Source organism: Gymnoscopelus braueri (assembly GCF_963280865.1).
Source record: "Gymnoscopelus braueri genome assembly, chromosome: 14".
NCBI classification, from domain to species: Eukaryota; Metazoa; Chordata; class Actinopteri; order Myctophiformes; family Myctophidae; genus Gymnoscopelus; species Gymnoscopelus braueri.
In genome coordinates this window covers 34,257,947-34,284,341 of record NC_137619.1, presented here as the reverse complement: position 1 = coordinate 34,284,341, position 26,395 = coordinate 34,257,947, and the positions used below count along the sequence as shown (strand labels likewise).

The window sequence follows — 26,395 nt, the reverse complement described above, 5'->3', positions numbered from 1 at the left end:
ACAACAACAATAATAATAATAACGAATATAGAAATGTCAATAAATAAAAATTATAAAATAGTTATAGTGATGATAATAATACAAAATACTGATAATAACAATACCAATAATAACCGTAGTAGTAGCAGATAGTGCTATAATCATGTAAAATTATAATAGTTATTGGAAATATAGATTTATTGATTTATGTGAGGAATATTCTGTATGAATAAAGGCACATATTATCCATAACAAATAGAAATATGACTATATATACATACACATACTTACATATTGTATATATATACACACACACACACACACACACACACACACACACACACACACACACACACACACACACACACACAGTTGAAGTTCATTAATAATCTTCCTTGTGGATTTCATGTCGTTCTGTGATTCCGAAAATGTATTATCATAGAACTTTCAAAAAGTTTAAAATATATACCATGGAAGATGTTGTATGCAGCTTGGGTTTCATGTTCGTTTATGACCTCATCCCAATTTACTATGGATAGATCATTGCTGTGGTTTAGGCCTACTCTAACTGATTGAGGTACAAGATAAAACACCGGAATCCAATTAAAGCAGCGAGATTGTTGCGTGGGGAGAATTGGATGCCCTCTTTAACAAAGAGAGACACACCACCTCCCCCTCGCTCGGTTCTATAGCTCGGGTGGTGATTATAGTTATTAATAAAAAACCCTATTTACTTTATCTCTGTCCAACCATTTTTCAATCAATTCAATAACCGTAAAGTTTATGGGGAGTATGTCAAGATAGTTATTAAGATTTGCATTATTTTGGGGATTATTTAAACTGCGAATATTTTTATGAAACAAAGAAAAGCAGTTTTCATTGCTAATATTTTTATCTACGCAGATAGACTTTAAATAATCTTCTGAATAATAATCACAAGATGAGGTGCCTTGATTAAAAACTGTAGAGTTCGTATCAGGGTCAACATTAGCCAATGAAAAAAAATACTTTTAGTCCTGAATGAAATTTTTACCTGTTAACCTGAGTCGGCTCGAAGTGTCCAGGTTCATCATGAAAATATTTCAAATTAAAAACACAAGAGGCATGTCTGAAAACCAAAGGAAAATAAGCACAAAAAATAAAACCAAGATAATTAGGCTACTTCTTTGTTAGAACATTGTGTCCCCTCGAGTTCGACGAGTGAGGGACACAGTGTGCTTTTGACTAATCAGCGTGAAAAGATCATAATTTCTTCCTTGGCCCAGGACCAAGTTTTGCATAAATCCGTTCACAACTGCTTAAGATAATAGACAGACATACTGTAGAAAACATTACCACCTCGGTGGAGGTAATATAAATACTACACACCACACCGATACATTTACCAATTACTTTTTTTTAATATTAGGACTATACTGCCAAGTGTTCTGTGGGCTCTGCCAAGCTATGACTACCACAGAATGACACCTTAAGAGTTGATTCTTTTCGATACAAAATTCAACTACTTTTCTCAAAATATGTGTTTTTGACTTCCATGTCTGGTTTAGTGCCCAATTTGCATATTGTTTTATGCAATTTTTTCATACATTTCCGATCTCCATAAAACTTGCCTGACTTTACTGTCGATTAGCCAAAGTCTCTACATGGTAAGATCACTGGGATATTCAACAGAACGTCCGACAAGGCCTGGTGGGGGCTCTCGTTGACCTGGCGCGCCCACCATGCCTGTACAATTATAAGGGAAACATTGTACTATTGTATTGTACTGCTAAACAGTTGATTGCACTTTGTTCCCTGGTGATGGTTGAGAGGACATAAAACATGCAACACCTCCTAATGCAGGTGCCGCACGCGAGCACACACACACACACACACACACACACACACACACACACACACACACACACACACACACACACACACACACACACACACACAGGTGTCTGAGGGTGGCTCTCGTGTGTTTAACACCTCTCAGCGTTGACAGATTGCGTGCCAAAAGGTTCCCCCTGGCTCCTCCCACACACGCAGACCTGCGGTGCTTTGCTAGCTGTGAGGAGATTACTCCAGAGAAATTGATGCTTTCCCCCCCATTTTCCTACTATTCCACTTGGAGGGACTTCCTACTTACTTTCATTAACTGTGGCTCTGGCACACATTCCGCTGGAGAAATGCAATCAGTTTATTATCCATTGTTTATGTTTAGCAGAATAATAGTGTTTGATTAATTGGTTTAGTCAGTATTTTTCTACAGAATAGCTAATTTACACCCTCACGGCCCCCATACTCAAGAGCCAATTTTCGTTCTCATTGTTTTGGACCTGCCAGTGGGGTCGTTATTAGCGAACATTTAAGGTTGGTTTTTAATTATTATCGACCTTATCAAGAGCATTGGAACATGTTTGAGAGTACTCTTGGTGTGTGTGTGGGTGGGTGGGGGGGTTGTGAATGTGTTTTGTTGTGCGATGGTTAACAGAGTGTGAAGGGTGGGAGGACCTTGCAAGCGGTGGATAATAACAACAAACCCAATCCATATTCCAGACCAGCAGCCAATGCGAAAAGGACCGCATACTCCTCTTTCTATGGAGATGAGGAGAAAGGCGAGTGCACTGTTGTATCAGCCATGCAGATATGGGAGAAGTTTTTAATTTAAACTTTTTCTTCTGTTGGTACAATCCCATTTTTCCTCTGCAACTGTCAGTAACACTGGTCGAGGTAGGAGCCAGCGGTGTTTTCGAGTTGACAAAGGGCGATATGAATAAAACATGACGACGCATTGACTTTGAGTCTTATTTCCATCCCCGGCATGTGTATTAGCTTGTTTTCATCAGAGCACAGCACTGGCACAGAATGGGAATACAAGTTGATATCGATCATTCAACAATACTCAAGACAGCAAACCTCATGAAGGCGTTGCCGTAAAGGTATCACGGTGTAATAGCATTATAGCAATGCAAAAACATTTTAATTTGCTGCCATGTGCCACGGTGACTCAAACACGGTGCTCTGTAAGGAGCGAAAGGCTCTGTGTTGAGCTCATGGTGGTGCAGTGGAATTGAATCTGACACGCATCGCTGGTGTGTGGGGCTACGCCACTGTTTTGTTTGTCTGTCCACATTACATCCTGCGAGGTGACTTTGGATAATGTCTCGCACCTCTCACTCTGACACCCTGCTCTTCTTCCCTTTGCTCTAGCCCAACTCATTCTTTTCACTATTGTCAGGGTACATGCTATCAGGGTGTATTTCCACTCGGGGGAAGGGGTTTTGATGGTACTTAATTTTTTGTGTGTGGAAAAATGTGTTTCCTCCGTCTTTCACGGTGCGCGTGTCAAAAAACAGCAGGAAGCTAATTTTCCTCTGGCATGAAATCATGCTTGGTGAAGGTGACACAGAGGCATTACGAGTAAATCTCTGTCACCTAGTGCGCACAGGGCCCCCCATCAGTCCCTGACCACAGATTTTTCATAAATGTTGAATTGGAGGGGGGACTGTTGAGAGTGTATGACTCCTTGTCATGAATTATACACATTCTCTTTTCTCCTGTTTTCAGCCAGGGACTATCTCTCCACAACATGCGACGAGACCAGACTAATACTGAGATTGTGGGGTGGGGATGGAGGCTAAGCAAGAGATGATAGGAGACTACACTTTCTGTAGCCGCCTCCATATCTCAGATCTACTTGTCTTTTTAATGTGTTGCGGTCAAGGTCTCTGTTCTGTAGGATTCTAGGGTAGGGCGCTGTGGTTTGTGCTGTTTTGTTGCAGGGGGGAGTGCAGAGGAAGTCGGGTTACGTACAGTGCTGGCAGGACAACCAAGATAATACAGCTGAAAGGATCCAGAGAGTGCTAATTGTCTTAATTATTATTTGTCTATTTGAAATTATATATATTTTTTAATTAAATGTAATGCACTGTGAAAATGGGACATAAAGTGAAACCTTCCCTGCATTGCAGCTCAAGCGTCTAGTCCAGGTTCCTGAATGTCTACAAAAGGACATTTAGTTCAAGTTCAGTCAGACTCTGCATTCTTCAGTGCCATAGATTATTGACAAGTCTTCACCCCTTTTCTCCTCCCGCAGTGCTGAAGTGTGAGACTCTGTTCTCAGACAGATGCCACAGGAACCTGGCCATCCAGTTCCACCTGGAGTGTGTGTATGTCCGCCTGTCCTACTATGAATACCAGCACGCCAAGACACACATCCAGAAGGCTCAGGAGCTGTCTGGACTGGAGATGAACCTGACCGGTAGGTAGAACTACCTCACTGTCATTACTTGGACCAGGACAGGTGGTTGCTTGTTTATTGGTTAGAAGAGATGGGCAATAGACATAATTAAAAAACGTTTACCCACGTCCGGTTGATGCAGGGGGAAAGTTCTTGCCCACCAATGTAGAGCCTGGGGTTCAATATCTCCATGGTGCTTCCAGCTTGTCCGGGCACTCCCAATAGCCATGTTCCTAGGTCAGAAGCTGGCATGGAAGGGTGTTGTCTGTATTAGTGACACCTACAGGTTTGTCTGGCCTGTTCAGCAGGGAGAAGAATTTGGAGGCATAGCATGTTCCTCTACATGCGTTACGCCCTCCCGCAGAAACTCCAAAATGTCAGGTGAAAAGAAGTGGCTGGCAACTCCATGCTTATCAGCCGTCTACAAACATGGCTCCCCAATACCAAGAGTAGGGGTTAGCAGTGACGAGAACTATAAATGATTGGGGGAATTGGTATAATACCTAAACTCCCACCAGTTGATCAAATAAAAAAATAATAAGAAAACTATAACTACACCAATTATGGAATGAGAAGGCAGCATACTGTGTATCCACTGTGGTTGGAAGAAACCCAGAAGGAATTCAATTAAGATGACTGGTTCGTCTGAGCTCTAAAGTGTCTGTATTTTTGGAATAGCTAATAATTGTCATTTTGCCCACACAGCCACCCCTGTATATTATGTAGTAAGAGCAAAATGGCCGCTGTGTGAATATGGTCAGTTATTGGGAAGAAGGTAAAATTGTTACATGATGGGTTGATGCTAGCTTTGCACATTCATTTGCATAAAGTATGAAGTGTGTAAGCAAGAATTGTCACGCTATGCCAAATGAAATGGTAATTTTGGGAGAAAGATAACCGTTGCTGTTTGGACCAATCAGGCGCCCTCGGGAAGCGGACCCGGTTCCAGCAGACCTTTTTGGCGCAGCTCATCCTAGAAGTCAAGCGTAAGGAGGATTCTGCCGTTCTGGAGGAATCTGACGGTGAACTGAGCCCAGCCCCTACCCCAGTCGCCAGCCTGCCAAAGGTAGTTAATCTCAATGGACTATATTCACTTCATTTTCCTTTTACTTAACGCTATGGTCATACTAGGGCAAATTTGCTCACTGTGTTTCACAGCTGCCCCTCAAAAGTGTCTGCCCTAGGCGGTTAACTTAGGTTTTGTTTATTACATGATAATGAAGACGAGGGGCTGCTTGGATTTTATTATGTTTAGTGGTATTGGTCAATTATTTTTTTTTACGCCATGCAAATTCAGCCATTAATTAAGAGCAAAATGGCCACTGTGTGAATATGGTCAATTCCTTTGTCAGTTTATTTTCTTTGCTTTTCTATCTCTATTTCTTTCTCTTTTTTCAATGGAATGTTTAGTAACATATCAGCAATATTCTGGGTCTGACCAAGGGCTTGAAGAGGGTTGGGGGCAACTTGTCCTATTCTTCCCAGTGCAGTGGGGGCAAATGATTTGTAATACCCAGTGTCATCAGCAGAGGGGGATGTCCACCCCTGGACTCCTGGTGTCATCCTGGTGGTATCTGGAGTTTATTCCTTGGCTCAGTGGAAGCTTCCCATTCGCTTCACTTGACTCCATCTCACTCTCCCTCCTCACTGTTAAATGTTACTGGAGGAGATTTTATTGTGCATTCTTGAGTGTCTATTTGGGTCTATCGGTGAGGTCAGGTGGAGTTTGTTAGCCCTGCGTTCAGCTGAGACTGAATCTCGCCAGCACGCACACAAGCATGAACGCACGCACACACATGCAGGCAAGCACGCACGCACACACACACTTTAATGCAAAAATATTACTCCCATACTGTATATAATAATAATATAACTTTTATGTACATTTACTCTTAAGTAGACAATAGTAACCACTACATTTTACTGTCATTGATAGAAACACAAACACACACACACACACACACACACACACACACAGACACACAGACACACAGACACACACACACAGACACAGACACAGACACAGACACAGACACACTCACACTCACACTACCTGCTCTCCACTCCGAGGCTCCTCAGCCGTAGACTGGCTTGATGTGAGGAGAGGAGACTGCACTCAGGACACATTTCCTCTCTACATCTTTGTTCTAAATCCAAGGAGTCATGGAGCCATGCTGTGAGTTCACACAGCCATGTGACCTCAGGGTGGTTCTTTTTCTGCCTTTTATTTTGGATAGTACAGTAGAGACGGACAGGAAACGGGGAGAGAGAGACAGGGAGTTACATGCAGCAAAGGCCGTCAAGCTCGGGAATCGAACACGCAACTCGCTGTGAGGCTGCTTTAGAGCCTATATATGTGGTATGCGCCTTAATCCCTAAGCCATCGGCGCCCCCTCAGTTCTGTGGTGGAAGACCACACATCCCCCCTTTTTTTTAATCAACTGTGGTCTTTATCTTGATTCATGGGATTCAAGGACACTTAGAAATGAAAGGAACCATCACACTGTTTTCCACAGTAGCAGTGAACCATTCCGAGCACGATGGGGTGCGGTTGATAACAGGTCCTATTGTGCTTCCATGCTGCGCACGATTTGGCACAGCACGGCATGGTTTAAACGAGGCCGGTCAGCCCGGCATTACAAACCATGTTCAGGCATACAGTCAAGCTTGCTGTGGTGCTGGACTGGTGTTAGGGCTCATGATATAGGTTTGGGTTTCATAAGCACGGCTTGGGTTGTTTGATGGGGTTTGTTTACACAGCCACATATAAACTACGTATGCCGTTGTAAACAGTTGTTAACTGCTTTTTTTTATATATGAATCAGCGTCATGGACAATGGAGGAAGCACCAACCCCCCAGTACCGCGGTAGAACGGTGAAGCTGCCGTCGTCGCCTGGTGGTCAAATCTAGGATTGCAAGACTTCCGCATTTAAAACTCTCCTGCGCGCATGCTTCTACCGTTTAAAACCCTAGTGCTCCTGCTCGGTGCTCAAGTCTTCCGCATTTGAGCACCAAAATGTGGTGCTCAAATGTGGAAGAAGAGGGTACTTTTGGGTGCTTCATGCACTGGGTGAGCAACTTCATTGAAATTAATAGGTGGGGGCAGGGCAGTCCGTTCTCTAGATATATTATAACTCTATGGGAAGCACTTGCTTCTTTCTCTCGCTCCTTCCTTCCTTCCTTCCTATAAAACTGTGACTTGACGGATATGAAGGTCATGACTGAGAATATGGTTGTCACTTAGGGACCATAATTCCATGCTCTCCTGGCCTCAGTTTTTCACCGTGACCAGTTCCCCCCCCCCCCCCCCCCCCTTCCCCCCCGGCCGAAGTGTGGCGTTGGATTAGATGGCAAGTGGCAACGCTTCTCACACCTATCATTCCTCTTGATAGTTTTATGGTCCTGTGCTCTCGGGTGGATCCACTCCTTGTACAACAGTCAAGATGAACTGACCTTGGAATAACATCCACTATTGCAATTTACAGTATTTGTTGTTTAGCATGTGGTCCCTGTGATTGTTGTTGCTCCCAACATTGTGTTTTTTGTTGGTTTGACTTTACTGTACTTATGGTATGTATTTATGTACTGTATGTACAGTACATGCTGTATGTACAGTATAGAGCTTTCAACTGGACTCCGCCCCATTCCCTGGCTGGTCCCTCAAAACAACCAGAGGATACAGCCAGAGGACACCTATTTCCCCTTTTTTTTCAGTCGCTCTCTATGATGATATATGGCATTTTATGTGCAAATATTTAATATGTCCAGTGTCCACTATATCAGACCTTGTATTCGGCACCAGCCACATACATGGCTGGCAGTGTGCCGCAGACAGAACCCAGCTGTTAAACTCACACCCTGGAGTGCAACCCATGTCACCCCCCTCATGATGAAGTACCGATTAGGGGGACTAGTGCCAGGAGTCCCCCATGGTACTGTGTGGGTCAGAGGGAGGTCAGAAGTGTTTACACACACACACACACACACACACACACACACACACACACACACACACACACACACACACACACACACACACACACACACACACACACACACACACACAGACACGACACAAATGCATACCAGCATACAGCAAGTTTTCCAGATGTTGGAAGTGAAGAGTGACTATGGGAGATGAAGGGACAGTAAAAGTGTCTTTAGTTATTTTATTATTATTTTTACATCTTCTCCAACTCTGATTTGTCTTCCTTTCTTCTGTCATAACTTTCATCCCTCGACTGCTTTACTCCTACAGAGGGTCTATTTTGGATCCCTGGGCGCTCAATCTCTCTTCTGCTGACTCCTTTGAACCTTTTGACAGCTGTGTGTGTGTGTGTGTGTGTGTGTGTGTGTGTGTGTGTGTGTAAATTGTGCAAATTGTGCTTATATCCTTGGGGTTCCAATCATCATCCCAGCCATGGTGCATCTATTTTCTTTGTCCCCCAAGCTGCTCTTATCAGAAGTGTGGAATTGAATCATAAGGGCATAATTCCATGTTGGAGTTCTATCTGTAATGCACACACACTATCACATGGTTTCCTTGCCTTTGACTAGCTATAGCTTGTGCAAGGTAGGTTTCTTGTTGTGCACTATTCTGAAAGGTGAAAAGACTCACGCCCATGGAGAATAGTGCTGCGAGGGCTCTGCTTGACTAATACAGCAGAAATAATGTGGTGGGGGTAGTTTTCGTCACACTGAGAAGATTGATTCATTATTTATACAGTACTTTGTCGCACAATGGCGTCACTCGCCATTGTTACGTTGAAAATCGGTGATTTTTGTTGTGCGTAGACTTAACTCCTACTGTTGCAGAGACAGTCTACAGGCTTGCGATGAAGAATAATGCTAAAAACGCTAAAGCTGCCTCCCTCTTCTGTATGTCTTGAAGCACCATTCGTGAAGGTCTGAAAGCATTATACCATATATATACACCGTATATGGTAAATGCGGTTCCATTGAAGGTGATTGTGATTTATGGTATTCAACCCTAATCCAATCAACCCGAAGAACCTGAAGGGACAAACCCAAGGACAAAAGTTATTCAGGAAATGGACTCTCATCTCCACAGAAATGGGCCTCTTCCCCTTGTATATGTTCCAAAACCTCCCAAAACATTGCTGGCCTCCGGCCAATGACTCTCTCTCTCTCTCTCGCTCCGTCTCTGAGCCGTGGCTGGGATCCAGCCCAGCTCCTTGTGCTCTGCTCAGACCACTAATGCCCTCATTACTGGAGGAGAGGGAGTAAATGGGCTCAATCAAGTCTGTCATTAGCCAGAGCTCAGTGGCTGCCTGTCTGGAATGGACAGAATGAGAGAAGAGGAGGAGGAAGGAAAGGCACAGATGCTCTCCCTCGCTGGCCAATCAAAAACCACCATCGATACTTGGTAGGGAAAGACCCTTGAGCAATCAGGAGTCTCAGCACACTGTCTGTCAATGCAATACTTACTATGCTCCTAAACAGTAACAGTAAAGTGTTAATTTAAACTCTGAGAGTGTAATGATGGACCCAAAATGGCCTGATCCAAAATGGTCTTTCCTAGTGCTAAGCCATATTGTCACAGCTTCTGTCTTTTTTCTTCCTTAATGGATTTTTAAGGATTTTTTTTTTACGAAATAATTGTATTTAACACTTTTCACAGCAGCCATTTGACAGGTAAATACAGCTGAGGGTAGTAATGTTAATTGGGTATATTTCATTTAGGTGCTTGTGTGCCACTGTGAAGTTAAAGCTACAATCCGTACGTTTTATGTCCCTAGTCTCCCTCTCCAGACAAAGAGGGGTAATTATATTCAAACTACAATTAAGTGATGGCTCATCTAGTGTCCAATCAAGTGCACCTTCTGCTTCAAATATCTTCAATAATATTCAAATTGACAACCAACCGTGTCCTACCTGACACCAGGGTCAACATTTCTCAATGGAAGAGTAGGGAGACCGTCTTCAACTGCAGATGTGCTACAGTAGTTGCATTAACATACTCTTCTGTACAGATTGGTTAAAATAACATTTTATTCATTCAAATAAGTCCCGGATTGTAGCTTTAACTTGACAGGAGTTATCCATGCGCACGTAGTACACCCAAAACAAACACAGACAATGTTATTACATTGTTTATCCATCAAAATGGCCTCTGTTAAAAGCTTCTATTGAATATTGTTGTCTAACTTTTAAACTGCAAAAGTGAGTCCATGGTCAAGTTTGCTGCAGAAGATGTCACATTCCTAATAGAATATCTGTGCATTCTCTGCACAACTGCTTAAACGGCTCCATCGACAAACAACCTTGGCTGCCTGTCTCCTTTAATCAATCACCAAACTCTTCAGTCTTGAGCTGCAGACAAAGCATTGTGTCAATCAGTAGGTCACTATAGGAATTAAGAAACGCTTTTGAATGTGGGCTAGACCTATATTTCCTTCCTGCCCTATTGAAGAGCATTATTCTGTTCCGCACCATTGAGGAAGGGAGATTGAGTCAGTCAAATGCCGATGAAGAAGCACTCCATGTTTTAAAGAATACAATTTGGGATTAAGCACCAGATTTGCGATTTGCCACAGATGGCTGCCTCTTTTATCAGCTGGTGAATGAAAGCAGTCGGAGGTAAAACGATTAGGGGAGGAACATCAGAGAGAGAGTGACGGGGAGAATTACAAGCTAAAACAGGAGCCGATGTATTGTCTAATGTCTACGTGTCACAGCTGTTTCAGTGTTAGTGTGTGTGTGCACGTGGCTTTGTAAAGTATGTGCGTGCCTGTATTTGAGTATGATCATATCTGCTTAACTCAGGTATACTTAACCACTTATAACCTGACAGCTCTATTATGGGCTTATCATTATAGGCACAAAAAGAAAAGAAAAAAGAAAATAGCTGATCTACAAGCTCACATGGGACGCATTGTGAACTCGTAGATCAGATATTTTCACTATTCATACAACGTAGGGATGCGTGTATGGTGATTGCCAGGCCTGGCCTTCTGCTACTTTGTCAATTATTGTTAACTCAAGTAGTAGGAGACCACCACAGTATTCAGAAATCCTACTCTTTTAAAACCGCTTTCCTTGGGTGTTCTTGGCAGTCAAGTCCCCCCACACGTTTACTTTAGCCAAGTGGTTTTTCACAACGTTCACACCATTTTGACATTGTTGCTTGTTTACGAGACAAAGCAATGGCTGCAACAGAGGTTGTGTTTCAGCTGGACCACTGCTTGTTACGAAAAGTACAGTAAAGTTGTTTGGTATTTGAGTGTTCAAAGAAAAAATAACGCATATCCTCTGTTTCTTGGTGCTGAGCCAAACTGCAAAAACAGAATCATGAAAAACAAGAAGGGGGCTCGCAACTCACTTTAAAAGCTCCAATTTTATTCACAGCACAGCGGCAATATAAGATGTTTCGACCTTGCTGACTTTTTCAAGTATTTGAGTGTACCACACTGATGATTCTGTTTCTGCCTAGATGTCCACCACTCAATCACTAAGAACAAATTAACAATTGTGTATTCGTCATCTGCAAAGGATTCACCTCTTTCACCCAGTTTTATTAAATCCGTGCAACAGTGCCTGCGTTGTGAGCTTGTAGTTCGGCTATTTTGTGGAGTCGAGTCGAACTAAATGTAATACCTCAACTCCTACAATTCCAAGTGCTTGTGAGAGTGTGTGTGGGGGGGCAGTTCAAATATGATCTTTTGGGGGGGGTCCCCAGTTCAAATATGATTATTTTGGGAGGTCCCCAGTTCAAATATGATTATTCTGGGCGGTCGCGGCCTGAAAAGTTTCGGGACCCTTACTGTAGGAGTTGCTAGTGTAGCGACAGAGGTCACCCTGCCCTGCCGGCTTCCCACCTGCAACATGGCCCGCATCATGTTAATGGCTAAGCCAGAGGCACCGCAGAGGAATCGAACCCCAGTCTCCACGGTGTAGATTAATTAGAGAGTTAGAGTTGTGAAAGCATCTAAGAGAAGTACCTCGCATGTTTTTTTCCCCTTTATTCATAATGGTTATGGCTGCCTGTGTGTGTGTACTACTGTATGTGTATATTTACTGTATGTGCTGATTTTTTATTTTTCTAGGACCTTGAACTATCTGATGAAACAGTGCTGAACCAGATCAACCTTGCTGAGCCAGATCAGTACCTGCTGCCAGATCTCAGCGCCGAGGAGCAGGCCCTCATCCTGGGTGTCTGGTAAGAGCAGTATCATACTGCACAAAACAATAACAGGCCCTTATCCTGGGTGTCTAGTTAGAGCAGTGTTTCTCAACCTGTGGGTCCCCACATGATTTTGGGGGGTCCCCAGATGACGGTTAAGTAACAATTTAAGGACTTTTAAGACCTTTTTAATACCTAAAAAAATAATTACTACATCAAAAGTAATCAACAAACTATACAATAAAAACTAGTCAAACATTGGCCAAATTTTCAAATAATATAAGAGGCACAAATTTTGAAAATAGACGATCTACAAGCGTTGCGAGGCGTTGTGAGCTTGTAGATCTGCTATTTTCACAATATTTATCTGTGGAACCGAGTCAAACTAAATGTAATGCCTCAACTCCTACAATTCCAAGTGCTTGTCAGGGTGGGGGGTTCCCAGTTCAATTATGATTATTTTGGGGGGTCTCCAGTTCACATAATGATTGTTTTGGGGGTCACAGCCTGAAAAGGTTGAGAACCACTGAGTTAGAGTACTATAGTGCTGCACAAAACTAACAGGCCCTCATCCTGGGTGTCTAGTTAGAGTACTATAGCACTGCACAAAACTCTTAACAGGACCCTAGGGATATAGGCTAGTTTTACCGGTTTGGAGAATACAGCTATAGAAAAAGTAGAAAATGAATGAAACGTCTTGGAGAACTTTGGATGGTTTTTGAGAACAGTAACGGATTTATCTCTCTAAAATGTCAACAGAAATTATCCCTAGGCAGGGCCGGATTACCCATAGGCCGTTGGGGGCGAGTGCCCTGGGGCACCAGCCAATGGGGGCACCCAAAAAAAAACAAAAAAAAAACCCCTATAACATAACCCTAACCCTAAAACCGAAATAAAGTAACCAGAAATCGAAAAGAAACTAACAAAATACGCCAATTTTTCGCGCGAGCTTCGCGGGCGGGCGCGCGAGGGGCACTTCAACTCGAGGTCGCCCTGGGGCACCACATAGTGCTAATCCGGCCCTGCTAATCCGGCCCTAGGGCCTTGAAGATATAAAACAAAACAAAAAAGGATAACTTTCCCTTTAGCAGTTTCAGCATCCATTAGATCTAGCAAACAACTCAATTAAATCAGCGTTAAAGGGATATTTCACTTCCAAACATGTTTGGGATCAATTTAACGTCTACTCAGGCTTTTGTGAGCACCCCACATACAGTTTTTAAGTTGCTTGATTCAGTATTTAGATATGTTTTTTAAGGTTTGATGTGTACCTGTTTTCCTAGTTTCTTAATTGTTTTTCTTTGGCCTCTACTTACTGTGACCATTTACCCTGTCTTTTGTAGACTAGTGTTCATGCCTTTTACTCTAATCTTGCACTTGCAATTCGCTCTGGATAATAGTGTCTGGTAAAGGCCTTAATTAATAAATGGTCCCAAGACCAGGGCTAGAAGTAGATCAAGAAACAAATGGCACTCCTTTATACCAAAAACTACTCAAACCAGTGTACACACTACAGTCAAATCCTTAGTGTTAATTTTACTCTGAGAGTGTAACAATCAACCCATAGTGTAAAGATCAACTTAAAAATAGCTAAAATAGACGATCTACAAGCTCATAACATGCCACGATGCATTGTGAGCCTGTAGATCGGCAATTGCTGTTGTTCATTGTACAACAAATGATATATGATGATGATTCTATAAATGTCTTTAAACAGTTTTCTGAAAAATGTATGTTGCTATATCAGTGGTTATCAAACTTTTTAATGTCAAGGACCCCCAAAATTATATGTATTTGGCCGCGGACCCCTATCTCAAATTATTGTGTCAGGGACCGCCAGAAGCAAAGATTTGAGTTAAAAAATGTAGAAAGATGTGTTCTGTTGGTTCTGTTGCTGCGATATCGGCGCCAAGAGATCCCGCCACAACACAAGTGGACACTGGACACAGCACTGCTCATGCGTGAATAAATTATAGGGTATGCTTTTATTAAACATCACGGTCACAAACGCATTTATTTTGTCGTGAGACAACGATCAAAGGAACTGCTGCAGCATCGTTGATCAGCGAAATAGTAGAACTACAGGAGCCGTACACCTCTGTAGCTTACTAAAACAGAATGCTGTCTGTTTCAACAAGAATTCAAGTTAAAGTACAGAATTAAGTGAAAACACAGTATTTACAAGCTTGTTTTAAAGGTTTCATGACGTTCAGTTTTACCACACATTGAAAGTCTTTGTCATGGTCCTTCAAACGTGTATAGAAAGTTTTAACAAAAAATAATTCCACTCCATTGATCCATGGCAGGTGTTTTTCTCTCTCATTTCTAAAGCCTTTTCAACTGCAATGAAAAAAGAAATCTTTGTCTGCGGGTGTCGCTGGTGAGGGATTTTGCCTGTCAATCATCGCCTCTGCTCCGCCCCCCCAAAGGAAAGGATAGGGGAGGGGCAAGGAGGAGAGTGGGCGGGATTAATCGGCTGTGACCTCACTGCCGAAGGGCCAAGCTCAGATTACTTTTCAGCCTAATTATTCAGAAAACCCCAGACCACAGAAAATCCACTGAATGTTCAAAGTTCAGATTTTTTTGGGTGTAATTGAGGTCATAAAACCCCCAAAAAAACATACAAAATAAAAAAAAAGTGAAAATGAATGTCATAGAACCTTTAAAAGCAACGGTTTGAAATGCAACTATGTAAGCCTATCCTGAAAGTAGGCTTTCCGCTTTAAGTCTATCTCTTGTCTCTTTTCCTGATGTGTTTTTAAGCCTGGTAAAATAACATGAGAAACATCCCAGGCTACATCAGGTTAATAACAAAATGTGATATATTAGGCCTATGGTCGAATTTGAATATGACATCCAGGACTGCTGTACCGATCAGCGTCAAGACTTTTCATGCTCATTGCCAAAAGGCCAAGGAAGGAACTCCACCCTTAAGTTTTCAAATCAGCCTCGTGGTGGTTGTATACCATTGACTTTAATGATAAAATATGTTACCCTCAAAATATTTCAAAATGTATAAAACATATTGTGGCAGTGGGGCGTGGTCTAGGTACCATCTGCAAGCGGGGGAGGCAGGAGTGGCTCTGCCAACTCACAGGCGCACCTGCAGCACATCAGGTAATTAGTTCAGGGCAATTACAGGGGTGGTATTTAAAGGAACTAATCCAGCAGTGCTCTCTTTCGCAGTGAGGCTGGGTCCTGCCTTGAGACCACACGCTCTGTGTGCATTTATTTTTGACAGTTGACTCCGTTCATTCTAAGTTTGTGTTACTGTCACTCAGTGACTGCAGTTTATGATTTCCAGTTTACACACGGGCTGAGAGCCGAGAGACTCTTTGTTTGCTACGAGGCCAATAAATCTGCTGTTCACTGAACTGTCCTTATCTCGTGTTCCCTCATTCACCCTGGGTTTGTGATGAGCTCGTCACACATATGTGAAGGGGGGAAAAAAAGAGTGGAGGTACTTCTGTGGTCTACCGGCAGCGTGCAAAAGAAATTTGGCCCTGATCGGTCCAGCGGTTTGAGAGATTAGCTCCGGATACACAGACACATAGATCGACCCTCTTAGACGGATAGCCTCCTGCAGAGCCACGCCGTAAAATGACATTCAGTACAGCCCTATGAAAATGTTAGAAATGAGTTTCAGCTAACAGCCCCCCCCCCCCCAACACACACACACACACACACACACACACACACACACACACACACACACACAAGCATGCACATGTTTCAAACACTTCCCCCCCCCCAGATGTTTCATTAAAAGAGGGAAAATATGTATACTGTCAAATGCAGTGTACTGTGGTATATTGGAAGATACCGTGTATAAATAAATTGTTGTGATGTGGAATGAGCATGTAACCCATTAAGACCTGAGGCCGATTCTACAAATGCCTTCTAAATCAGTAGTTCAAACACTTTCAAGATTTTTTCAAAAATGTTCAAAAATAGATGTACAAGCTCGCAGCGCGGCACAAAGTGAAAACTTTTTTAATTTTCTGCACAATTAATGGTCTGAAATGTATAGGGCAGCCATGTCAAACTGGTGTTTCGCGGGCCGTTTGTGGCCCGCGACGTCGTCAAATCTGGCCCGCGAGGTGATTTGAGAAAACGCCATTTAATACTACCTCTAATGAAAAAAAAAAAAAGAGAGAAAAAAAAAGGCAGAAAAAAACGGCAGCGCCCAGCAGCTTCTTAGGCTGCCTGGTCAGTGGGTCTGAATACTGGACAAACTTGTTCTATGAGAACAATGGCCAAGCCGTGAAGCCACAGCCAAGGTCATTAACATACAGAGGACCATCACCATTCAACTCTACCTGTAGGCTACTGGAGAGCGCTTTTTCAACAGCATCACAAATCCGGTAAAACACCGTTGTATGGAGAAGTATATATCCGTTGCGTCTCTCGTCTGAGGAGTAGAGTGGCTGCATTTCTCCCCTCACCCCGCCCCCCTCACACAGCAGCGTCTCAACTGAAGGTAGTGAGAAAGGAATAGCCTTCCTTTGTAACTGTTCTCATCTTGAACTAGAATCCACTTGTCAGAGGGTGTAACATTCGTAGGTTAGTCAACTATAGTTTGTAGGGCAAAATAATTAACACCAGCTGTGAACGCTTGACTTTGAGTGTGTGTGTGTGTGTGTGTGTGTGTGTGTGTGTGTGTGTGTGTGTGTGCGTGTGCGTGTGCGTGTGTGCGTGTGTGTGTGTGCGTGTGTGTGTGTAACCTCGCGTCACCAGTCTTTCTCTGTGTGTGTGTGTGTTTCTGTTATAGCGCCACCAGCAGGTCAAATTTAGTAAAACAAATTTTTAGAACAAAATGCCTCAAATCATGCATGCAGTGTCCGATTGCCGTGCACGGCCTAGGAATAAATGGCACACTTTTCACATTGGCCTATTATAGCGCCACCAGGAGGCCAAAATAGCCTACCTGACCTGGCGGAGACCTGTGCTCCGAGGAGCACTTTTTCTAGTTTAATTTGCAATAATTCAACTGTATGGCATGCTAATGTTTTGAGACATATTGTATTATATTACTACACAATAGTAAATAAATAATTCTACACAATAAATAAACTTTAGTTTTAAATAACTGATCTAAATATGGATTATAGTTATGATAAGTGAGATGTAGTGGAGTAGAAGTAAAAGTAATGGAAATTGGAAATACTCTAGTAAAGTAAAAATACGTCAAATCTTTAAAATGGTTTATTATTATTATTATCATTATTATTATTATTACAATTATTATTATTATTATTATTATTATTATTATCACAAATTGCATTGTTTGTTTTTAATGTCAATAATTAAAGTAGCTAATCTTCATAAAACATTTTTAAAGTGATATACTGTTATGTCACAGCAGTGACTGAGATGTAGTGGAGTAGAAGTAAAAGTACTGGAAATTGGAAATACTCTAGTAAAGTAAAAATACGTCAAATCTTAGTTGCAGTACTTGAGTAAATGTAATTAGTTACTTTACACCACTGTTGTTCTATAAATCTAATTATTTAACCACCCACACACATTACCAGGTATTGTTTAACTTCAAATTGAATTATTCTACTTAAAATGGTTTATTATTATTATCATTATTATTATTATTATTATTATTATTATTATTATTATTATTATTACAAATTGCATTGTTTGTTTTTAATGTCAATAATTAAAGTAGCTATTCTTCTTAATACATAAAAAAAAAAGTGATATGCATAGTTAGTAGCATGTGTCTGAGTGCGTGTGAGCGCGCATGTGCGTCCGCAACTGGTTCCGGCCCACCTCAAGTCACCATTTGACCAATCTGGCCCCAACCCCAAAATGAGTTTGACACCCCTGGTATAGGGTATCGATTCCCTCTTAATGGTTCCAATTCCTTAACGGTTCCCTTTAACAATTCCTATAGGGGTTCCAATGGTTATGGTGGTCGATTCACTAAAGGAAAAAAAAAAAGATTCTAACTGTAAACGCGATATTTATGAGGTGAAATAAGTTACCACTTTCATCCAGCAGATTGCAGCGGCGAGGCTATATCTCGTGACTTTTTCCTCATTGTATGTGAGTTAAGCAAATGGGGATTCCGCTATGCCTAGTGTAAAAAAAAGCAAAGTGACTGGGGGGAAAATCGCAATATTGAATCGCGACAATCGTTGAATCGCAGAATCGCAATATAATTAACACATTGGGTGCCAAAAAAGTATATCCTTGTTTTTGCAAATACACCCGTCGAGTGCCATAAAAAATTTTTTTGTGGGAAAATTCCACAAGGCGGCGCTCTAACACAACTTAGGAATGATCCTAGGACACTGTAAAAAGATATGGACGGATGTGACGTCATCCCCCAAAAATCCGCCCCAATGATAGGATCTTGAGAAAAACACTTCTACTCCATATCGTAGATAGATACACCATCTCCATATCTTTTTTTTGTGGTGAAAACCAGCCATTTTCTCAATGGCCGATCGCTCTAAAATGGCGGATCGCGGTAGAAATGTTATTGTTCCAGACGATGGACGGACCCCTACCCCATCGCCCGGATACTTTTTTTTGACATCCAGGTCCTCGTTGTAGCTTCTGCAGCGGTCTAAACATCGCCAAGACACGGTAAGAAACGCTGGCACTCAGAGGATGATTTGGATGATAATACCTGGCACTCAATGTGTTAAGAATCTCAATATAAATCGAATCGGCACCCGAGGTATCGAGATCGTATCGAATCGGGAGATAAGTGAATCGTCCAATCGTATAGCAGAAGTGAAGGCCACATGCCAGCTCTGACAGTGTGATTAAAAACCGCTTCCGAAAGCCCATTCCGGCTCCTCAATGTTGGATCCGGTTCCTCTGATTCCTCCAGTTCCGGATCCCAACCCTACTAATGTTCCTCCCAGAATATGTATGTTGATATAACCCTAATCAATGGATACTCTAAAACAGCTATAAACCTTCAAGCTGAATTTTCCTGCTATCTTGCTGTATTTATAGAAATTCATTTAGACCTTTGTAGAATCAAATGCATTTAATTAATATTTTTATATGATCTCCACTATCAGAAGATGGACTTCAAACCCTCAAATATGCATGCTAATAAAAAACACTTATTAAACATGCCATAAGACAATATTTAATTCTCTACAATTGTCAGTCAAAAGGAGCCGATGATTGTTACCCCTGGAGAGTTAACGGAAAGGTCAAATGAGGGTCAGAAGAAGAGGAGGTGATTAGACCCCCCAGGGAAGGACTTCTGGGGGGTGATTGACAACAGTAGTTCAAAGCTTTACTTTCTCTCCCGACCCTGTCACAGCTGGAAAGTGTGTGTGTGTGTGTGTGTGTGTGTGTGTGTGTGTGTGTGTGTGTGTGTGTGTGTATATATGTGTATATACTTTTATCACAGGGCTTTTTATTTATTTATTTAAATCTGCGTTTTGCACATGTTACAGCTTCATTTTATGAACGTCAACTTGTCAGGGGAACCAGCCAAAGGGTCTTTTACGATTATAGTTTTTGCAGTGTTTTTGGAAGGGTCCACATTCACAAGAAAGAGAAAAAGACATGCAGATGAAGTTAAGAACTTTACCAGCAAATCTTGCTAAACTCCTCTTTTATTTTGTCAACTGCACTCTTTGTCTCCATATAAACTATATGGATCTTACCAGTATATCACCGGATATATCTTCATCTTCATAGGGGACTTTTATTAGGCTATGCAGGAGCCCTATAATAATCAATCTGTCCATCCGTCTGGCTACAGATTTCATTATTCTTGTGACTAGGCGGCACCCTTTCTGACCTGTCTAGAGTTCTAGTTGTTTTAGTGCATTGTAGGTTGCCTCTCTTTCAATGTTCCTTTCGTTGTCCGTTTTTACGAAGGAATGACGCTCTATGCTCCTGGAGCTGCTCTTGCCTTTCTGTTCTAAGCTGCTTGCCTTGCCTTGCAACCACACCAGGGATTATAGTCATTGTAGTCATCAATGCTGCGTATTCTGATCTAGAGGCGTCAAATAACTTATCTTTGAAATATTCTATTTTCTCTCATGTCGTCTGCCCCATCCATCCCCTCTCCCTCTTTGAAGCGTTCCGTTTCTCTTCCCTTCCTCCCCAATCTGTCGTTCCTCTTGCGTCCTCAGAGGAGAGTCTGAGGAATGCTGAGTTCACAGAGTACTGTGGATCCCTGTCTCACGTCCAGGATCCTTGTGACAGATGCTGAGATGTGTCTGCTGCAGGCAGAGACAGGGGAGAGGGGAGGGATGCAGTGAAGCTAGGGGGAACACGAAAAAGGTGAAAAATGAGAACGATTTTGCGATTTTGGAGTGATCTTCTAGACCAGTGGCTCTCAACCTGTGGTTCTCAACATTATTGCATCAAAAGTAATCAACAAACTATACTATAAAAACGGATCATACATTGGCCAAAATGTCAAATAATATAAGAAAGAGGCAATAATTGTGAAAATAGCCGCTCACAACCTCACAATGCCTCACAACACTGATCTAGACCTGTGTCAAGTTGTAATTTTACCAGATTTTTCACAGTATTTTGTTTTGGGTTTGTCAACCCGCCTGCATATTAGAGGCAGGAATTGCTACATGGAACAACATATAATAATATCAAGAAATTCAATAATTTAGAAAATATATATTTGTTGCAATGGGAGTTGTTCTGACAGCGAGTTACGAAAATAACGTTAATATTTAATAATAATGGAGAGACCTTACTAATCCTGTGGAGGAAATTCAGTTTCAGCTTCAGCTAGCTGATGGCTGCTTAGACGGTCATATTGAACGCTCGGTCATGTGTCTTGTTGAGGGACACACTGTCATAGTGACCGGGGCAGAGTGGCGAACCAGCGACAGCCTCTCTACCCCCACACTAAGCTATACGGCCGCCCTCTTAATTTAATCATTTATAACAGGGTCACTTGGTGTTTGGGCGTGCTTTGCTTCTCAAACCCTCTTTGAGAAAGTGTGTCCCATCACTGTGACACTCTGCGGTGTAGAAAGACCCTGTAAAGAAGTCAGGGGGGGGGGGGGGGTGAATGAAAGGTGAATGAGCCAGTTCTGAGGGCAGATGAAAAGCCAGGGCCTAGACTAGAGGCGTCTGTAGCACGTATTGTGTTTGCTGCTGAGTGATCCACGACAGGCTTGTCTGCCTTCTTGAACTAGGTGGGTGGTTCTCTCTCTCTCTCTCTCACTCTGGTGAGCGTGCACGCTCTCTCTCTCTCTCTAACACCTGGCCTCTTCTGTTGCATGCTTATCTATTCATCTATCCTGCTGCAACCCCGATTCTGCTCCCCCTTTTCTTCCACCTGAACTCTTTGTGTTTTTTTGTCTCGTCTCCACATGCTCTCTCAGTCGTGTGGACTTACCTTTCCGGTCCTCCTCTCTCTCCTGTCGCTCTCGGTTATCTTAACCAAACTGCTCCGTCACCACTGTCTCTCTGTACCACTGCCATTCGTCCGTAACCACTTTCACCCTGGCGTACCTATTTTGGGGATTATATATTTTTTTGAACGTACTAAAATTGTTGCTCACAACGCATCACGATGTCACATGTGAGCTAGTTTCGAGTAGCCTAGGTATGAAATACGGCTAAAAGTGTTCTATCACTAAACAACCTCTTTGGCACATCATTTTCTATCTCTGCACACTGATACACACACACACACACACACGGCCCCTCAAGAGTACTGCTAGCCACAGCGGGCGGCCAGGCACTATACTGTACATTGCCGCGCACTGATGAAGAGTCCGCATCTGCGTTCTGCCTCAGCACTCCAGTTTTTCCTGTCATTCTTCAGGGCCATGCCTCCTTAATGGAGCGTGTGGTGAAGTGCGTACTAAGGGCTTGTTATTAAAAAGGTCGCCACCGTGCCTCGATGCCTTTAAGAGGCTGGTGTAGAATAATTAGCAAACATAATTACACAGAGGCCGCGGTTTGTAACTGGATTGACAGCTCGCTGTGAATAGATTAAAGAAGATGGTCTCAAGAGTTGGGGATTCGGTTGTGTGTGTGTGTGCGCGTGTGCGGGCAACATGCATAGCACAATTTTTTTTTTTGTTGCAAAAAAGGACACAAAAATCCACTGTCACTAATGGTAGATAATGAAATCATGTATCTGAAGAATTCTGTCATGGAAGGTCCCATGCCATTGCCCATAACCCTCTTTTGGCTTAAGCAGCCATGGAGTAAAACTGAGGAGGTTTTTTTTCCCCCTCCAAATTACAGTATTTCTTTTGTTTTATTTATTATTATTAAGCGATGTGTTTGATTTGTGGCAGAATCACAACTACTCTAAACTAAAACTACAAAATCTCTCTCTCTCTCTCTCTCTCTCACTCACTCACTCACTCACTCACTCACTCACACACACACACACACACACACACACACACACACACACACACACACACACACACACACACACACACACACACACACACACACACACACACACACACACACACACACACACACACACACACACCTGTAAATCTCACAATTTTGGGACGTCAAAAGCGAGTTTTGTGCCATTTTGGTTCCTAAAGGTCATTACACACCGGGCGATAATGCGAATATACGCAAAATTCTGACTCGTTCTGAATAATTAAAAGACGAAACTGATGTGGAAGCTTGCATTGACTTTATAAGGTTTTAAAAAAAAACGTATTTATTCGCATGAAGAATTCGCCCCGGTGTGTAAGGACCTTAAGAGTTCCATAAGACTTGAATAAAAACAAGATCCTAAATGGATGAATGCTGGTTTTCGTTTCAAAGAAACCATTTTTATTCCTAACCCGAAATCTCTATTCCCAATCGTAAACCTAACCCCCAAATGCCTAATCCTAACCCCTAGCCCCAACCTGAAGCTTTTACTAATTATATCCGTAGTTCTCAAAATCTTTCTTAACCATGAAAATAACCCTTTCCCTCAAAGGTGACTTGACTTTGACTGCTATTACTAACCTGGTGGTGATTTTGGGTACCCACAATGATAGCAATACAGAGACTGCACGCACGCACGCACGCACACGCGCACACACACACGCACACGCACACGCACACGCACACGCACCCGCACACACACAGTCTCCTTATACACACTTCTACCTTGTCTCACATGTACTGTAGCAGCAGCATCTGGTCTAGAATCCCTTTGGGGGAAATGAGTGTAGTAGTAAGTGTAAAGGTGATAGTCTTGGCTCAGGAGATGTTATAGCCAGATTGAATGTCTGTGTTGACATCTGCCTTTGGGTTAAATAGCAAATAATATAGTTTTGCAACAAAAGGTCATATTTTATATGGGCAGTAATAAAAGATACAAATGCAGTGAAACAAAATATTGAACCAGTTATTCTGCTTTTGAGCAATGTGTTTAGCACCCTTCCAAACACACACACACACACACACACACACACACACACACACACACACACACACACACACAGTAGCCACTGTAAGATGATTCCGAGTTCGAGAGCAGCAACTGAATGCTTTCACAGCCAGCCGCCACCATTATAATCCGCACTCAGTATCCGTTAGGGCTGTCAATGAGCACTCCAAATTAATTTACCAAAAAAAACAGATGTTCGATCGTGAATTTATATTTGGCTGTCTGACTCGCGGGTTCTGACGTGGCCTTGGATCACGGCACTGAATGACTAGCCTGGTAAACCCTCCTGATCGCAGCATTCATATTTCATCTTCATTCAGCGGTCCGCTGAATGAAGATGAAATGTGAATTCCGTGACCGGGAGGGTTTACCAGGCTACTGAATGACAGGAGTCACCCAACGTCACTTTAATTGATTGAAAATTAAATGTTTGTCAAACTGAAACGAGCGAATAATTCAGCAACAACCTTGTGGTAATGATGGCAGAGAGTTCACAACCCGCAGAGAGAATGATTTGCACTCTTAAAAAAAATAATAGCCCCATTTGGAAATACTTAGAATTTTGGTCAGTACATAGTTTGATTGTTATTTCTCCTTTAATATCAAGGAAAATATAATTGTTATTCCATGTTTATCACAGCATTGAAGACATTTCATGTCTGTCATCTGTAAAACTTAAATTAATAATAGCCCAGGCTTATATTTAAACTGGTAGGAAAGAGATTCTGAAGCAGTCTTATAGAGGTGTGTGTGTGTGTGTGTGTGTGTGTGTGTGTGTGTGTGTGTGTGTGTGTGTGTGTGTGTGTGTGTGTGTGTGTGTGTGTGTGTGTGTGTGTGTGTGTGTGTGTGTGTGTGTGTGTGTGTGTGTGTGAGATCCAGAGCTAATCTTGCTAACCGCTAGACCAATAAGCGCAAAATGTCTTGTGCACACTGGCAGTAGACTGACTTAGTACCTCCACCAATCCTTTTGCAGCTGGCTTGAAAAGGCAGCTGCCTTGAATCGACCTATATTTGTTCCAGACTTGCTGATCTTTGGGGATACACCAAGCCCCCAGAACCCAGTGGTTTCACTGAAGCCAATTGAACATGCTGGCCATTCATGGTAGTGCAGGCCTGGGGCTTCAACACATGAACGAGCAAACGGTTTCGACCAATGGGCTCGACTCACGAGCATGCGCACGAGCTTGCGCACGGGGCTGCGCGCTTCTGTGACGCAAAACGCGTCACAGAAGTGACGCGTTTGGAGCCCCAAATAGGCCTCGCCCACCAAATTTCCAACCCGGAAGAAGGGTTCAAACAGGCCCATGCGCTGGGTGAGCAACTCAATGCAAGTGGATGGGAGGAGAATTCGGGTGCCCTCTCTATTATTTTTAACTCTATGGGATACACCAACGGAGTATGAAGTTAATTAGAGGTGCTGCGATCACGGTTTTTCACTTCCGATCCAATACTGATCAATACGGCACATACTTAAGTATGCTGTCTATCTCATGTTGACACCCCCCCCCCCCCCCCCGCTCCGTCGCTCACCTTGATTTGCGCACCTCTCGCTCCGCTCAGACCCCGCTCAGCAGCCAAAAAATAAAAGTGTTTTTCTGCGTGTCCGAAACGCTTTCTCTTTTATCCCAAATGCGCCTCCATCCTTGTAAAGAGCCTCGATGAACAGCTAGGCCTACTATGTTGCAAAAGACGCCTCAAGATACGTGGGGGGCGCATAGGCAGATGGGGGGCGCATAGGCAGACATATTGTGTGCATTTATAAATTACTAGAGGTTCGGGCAGCGAACACCTACGTCGCACTGCCAATCCAACGATATGTTTGAGTCATAGTGTCGGGGGCTTTGTCAGAGTTCCTGTTGTACCCGTTTGTCTGTCCTTTTGTGCCCATATATGGTGATCTCTGTGTCTGTATGTCTACCTGTGTCCCTTTTAAGCAAATACAGTATGGAGATCTTTCTTTATCTGTCTGTCCATGTCCCTTTTATGCTAATATATGGAGATAGCTGATGTCAGTATTATGCCCATATATGGGCATTCGGTTGGATCAGTGGTTTTGGACAATTGGATATCTATATATGCCTAAATATGGACATATCGTCGTATTTCTGTCCGGTTCTGGACAACCGCATATCCGAACGACTCGGTGGGGGGCACCACACTCCCTAAGTCCTTGCCGATATTATAATAGAGCAGGATATATGGAAGTCAAGGGAAGTCGTAACTTTGAAATCTTGCTCAAATGAAGTAAAACGTCATAGATACTGGGTATGTCATACTGTAGGTCACTGACATCACAGACTGGCCACGTATGGAGCCTGAGAGCCACAATTCCACGTGAAGCCATGCCATTTCTTTCTAGAGTTAGACGTTAACGAAGATGTCCCAACTCCTTCACTTTTATCCCAGCATTATAAATACAATGTGTGCTCCACTGGGATGCTCTCACATTCTCAACAGGATATCATCATCTCTCTGGTCTCCACTCTCATTCCACGGGGATAAAAAAGCATTTCCTAAACTATGTATCAGGGAATGAAAATTTGTTGCAACCCTCACCCTGCCTCACAACAACAACACTTTGTTATGATGGGCTGATGTCCCAAGATAAAGCTTATTTATTGTAGAATTTTGGCCCTAGGCTTGAAAAGTTTAAGAATCCCC

At 42.7% G+C, this 26,395-nt stretch overlaps 1 protein-coding gene across 2 annotated transcripts in view; it reads left to right on the top strand.

The window, feature by feature from the left end:
* The window catches only part of ttc27 (tetratricopeptide repeat domain 27), a 172,286-nt gene that overhangs the window by 44,995 nt on the left and 100,896 nt on the right, over window positions 1–26,395 (top strand). For both annotated transcript variants that reach the window (XM_080448617.1, XM_080448616.1), the window contains 3 exons: window positions 4,061–4,225; window positions 5,125–5,270; window positions 12,272–12,384. In XM_080448617.1, the coding sequence (XP_080304743.1) occupies window positions 4,061–4,225; window positions 5,125–5,270; window positions 12,272–12,384 (424 nt within the window). The remainder of the gene's footprint in view (window positions 1–4,060; window positions 4,226–5,124; window positions 5,271–12,271; window positions 12,385–26,395) is intronic.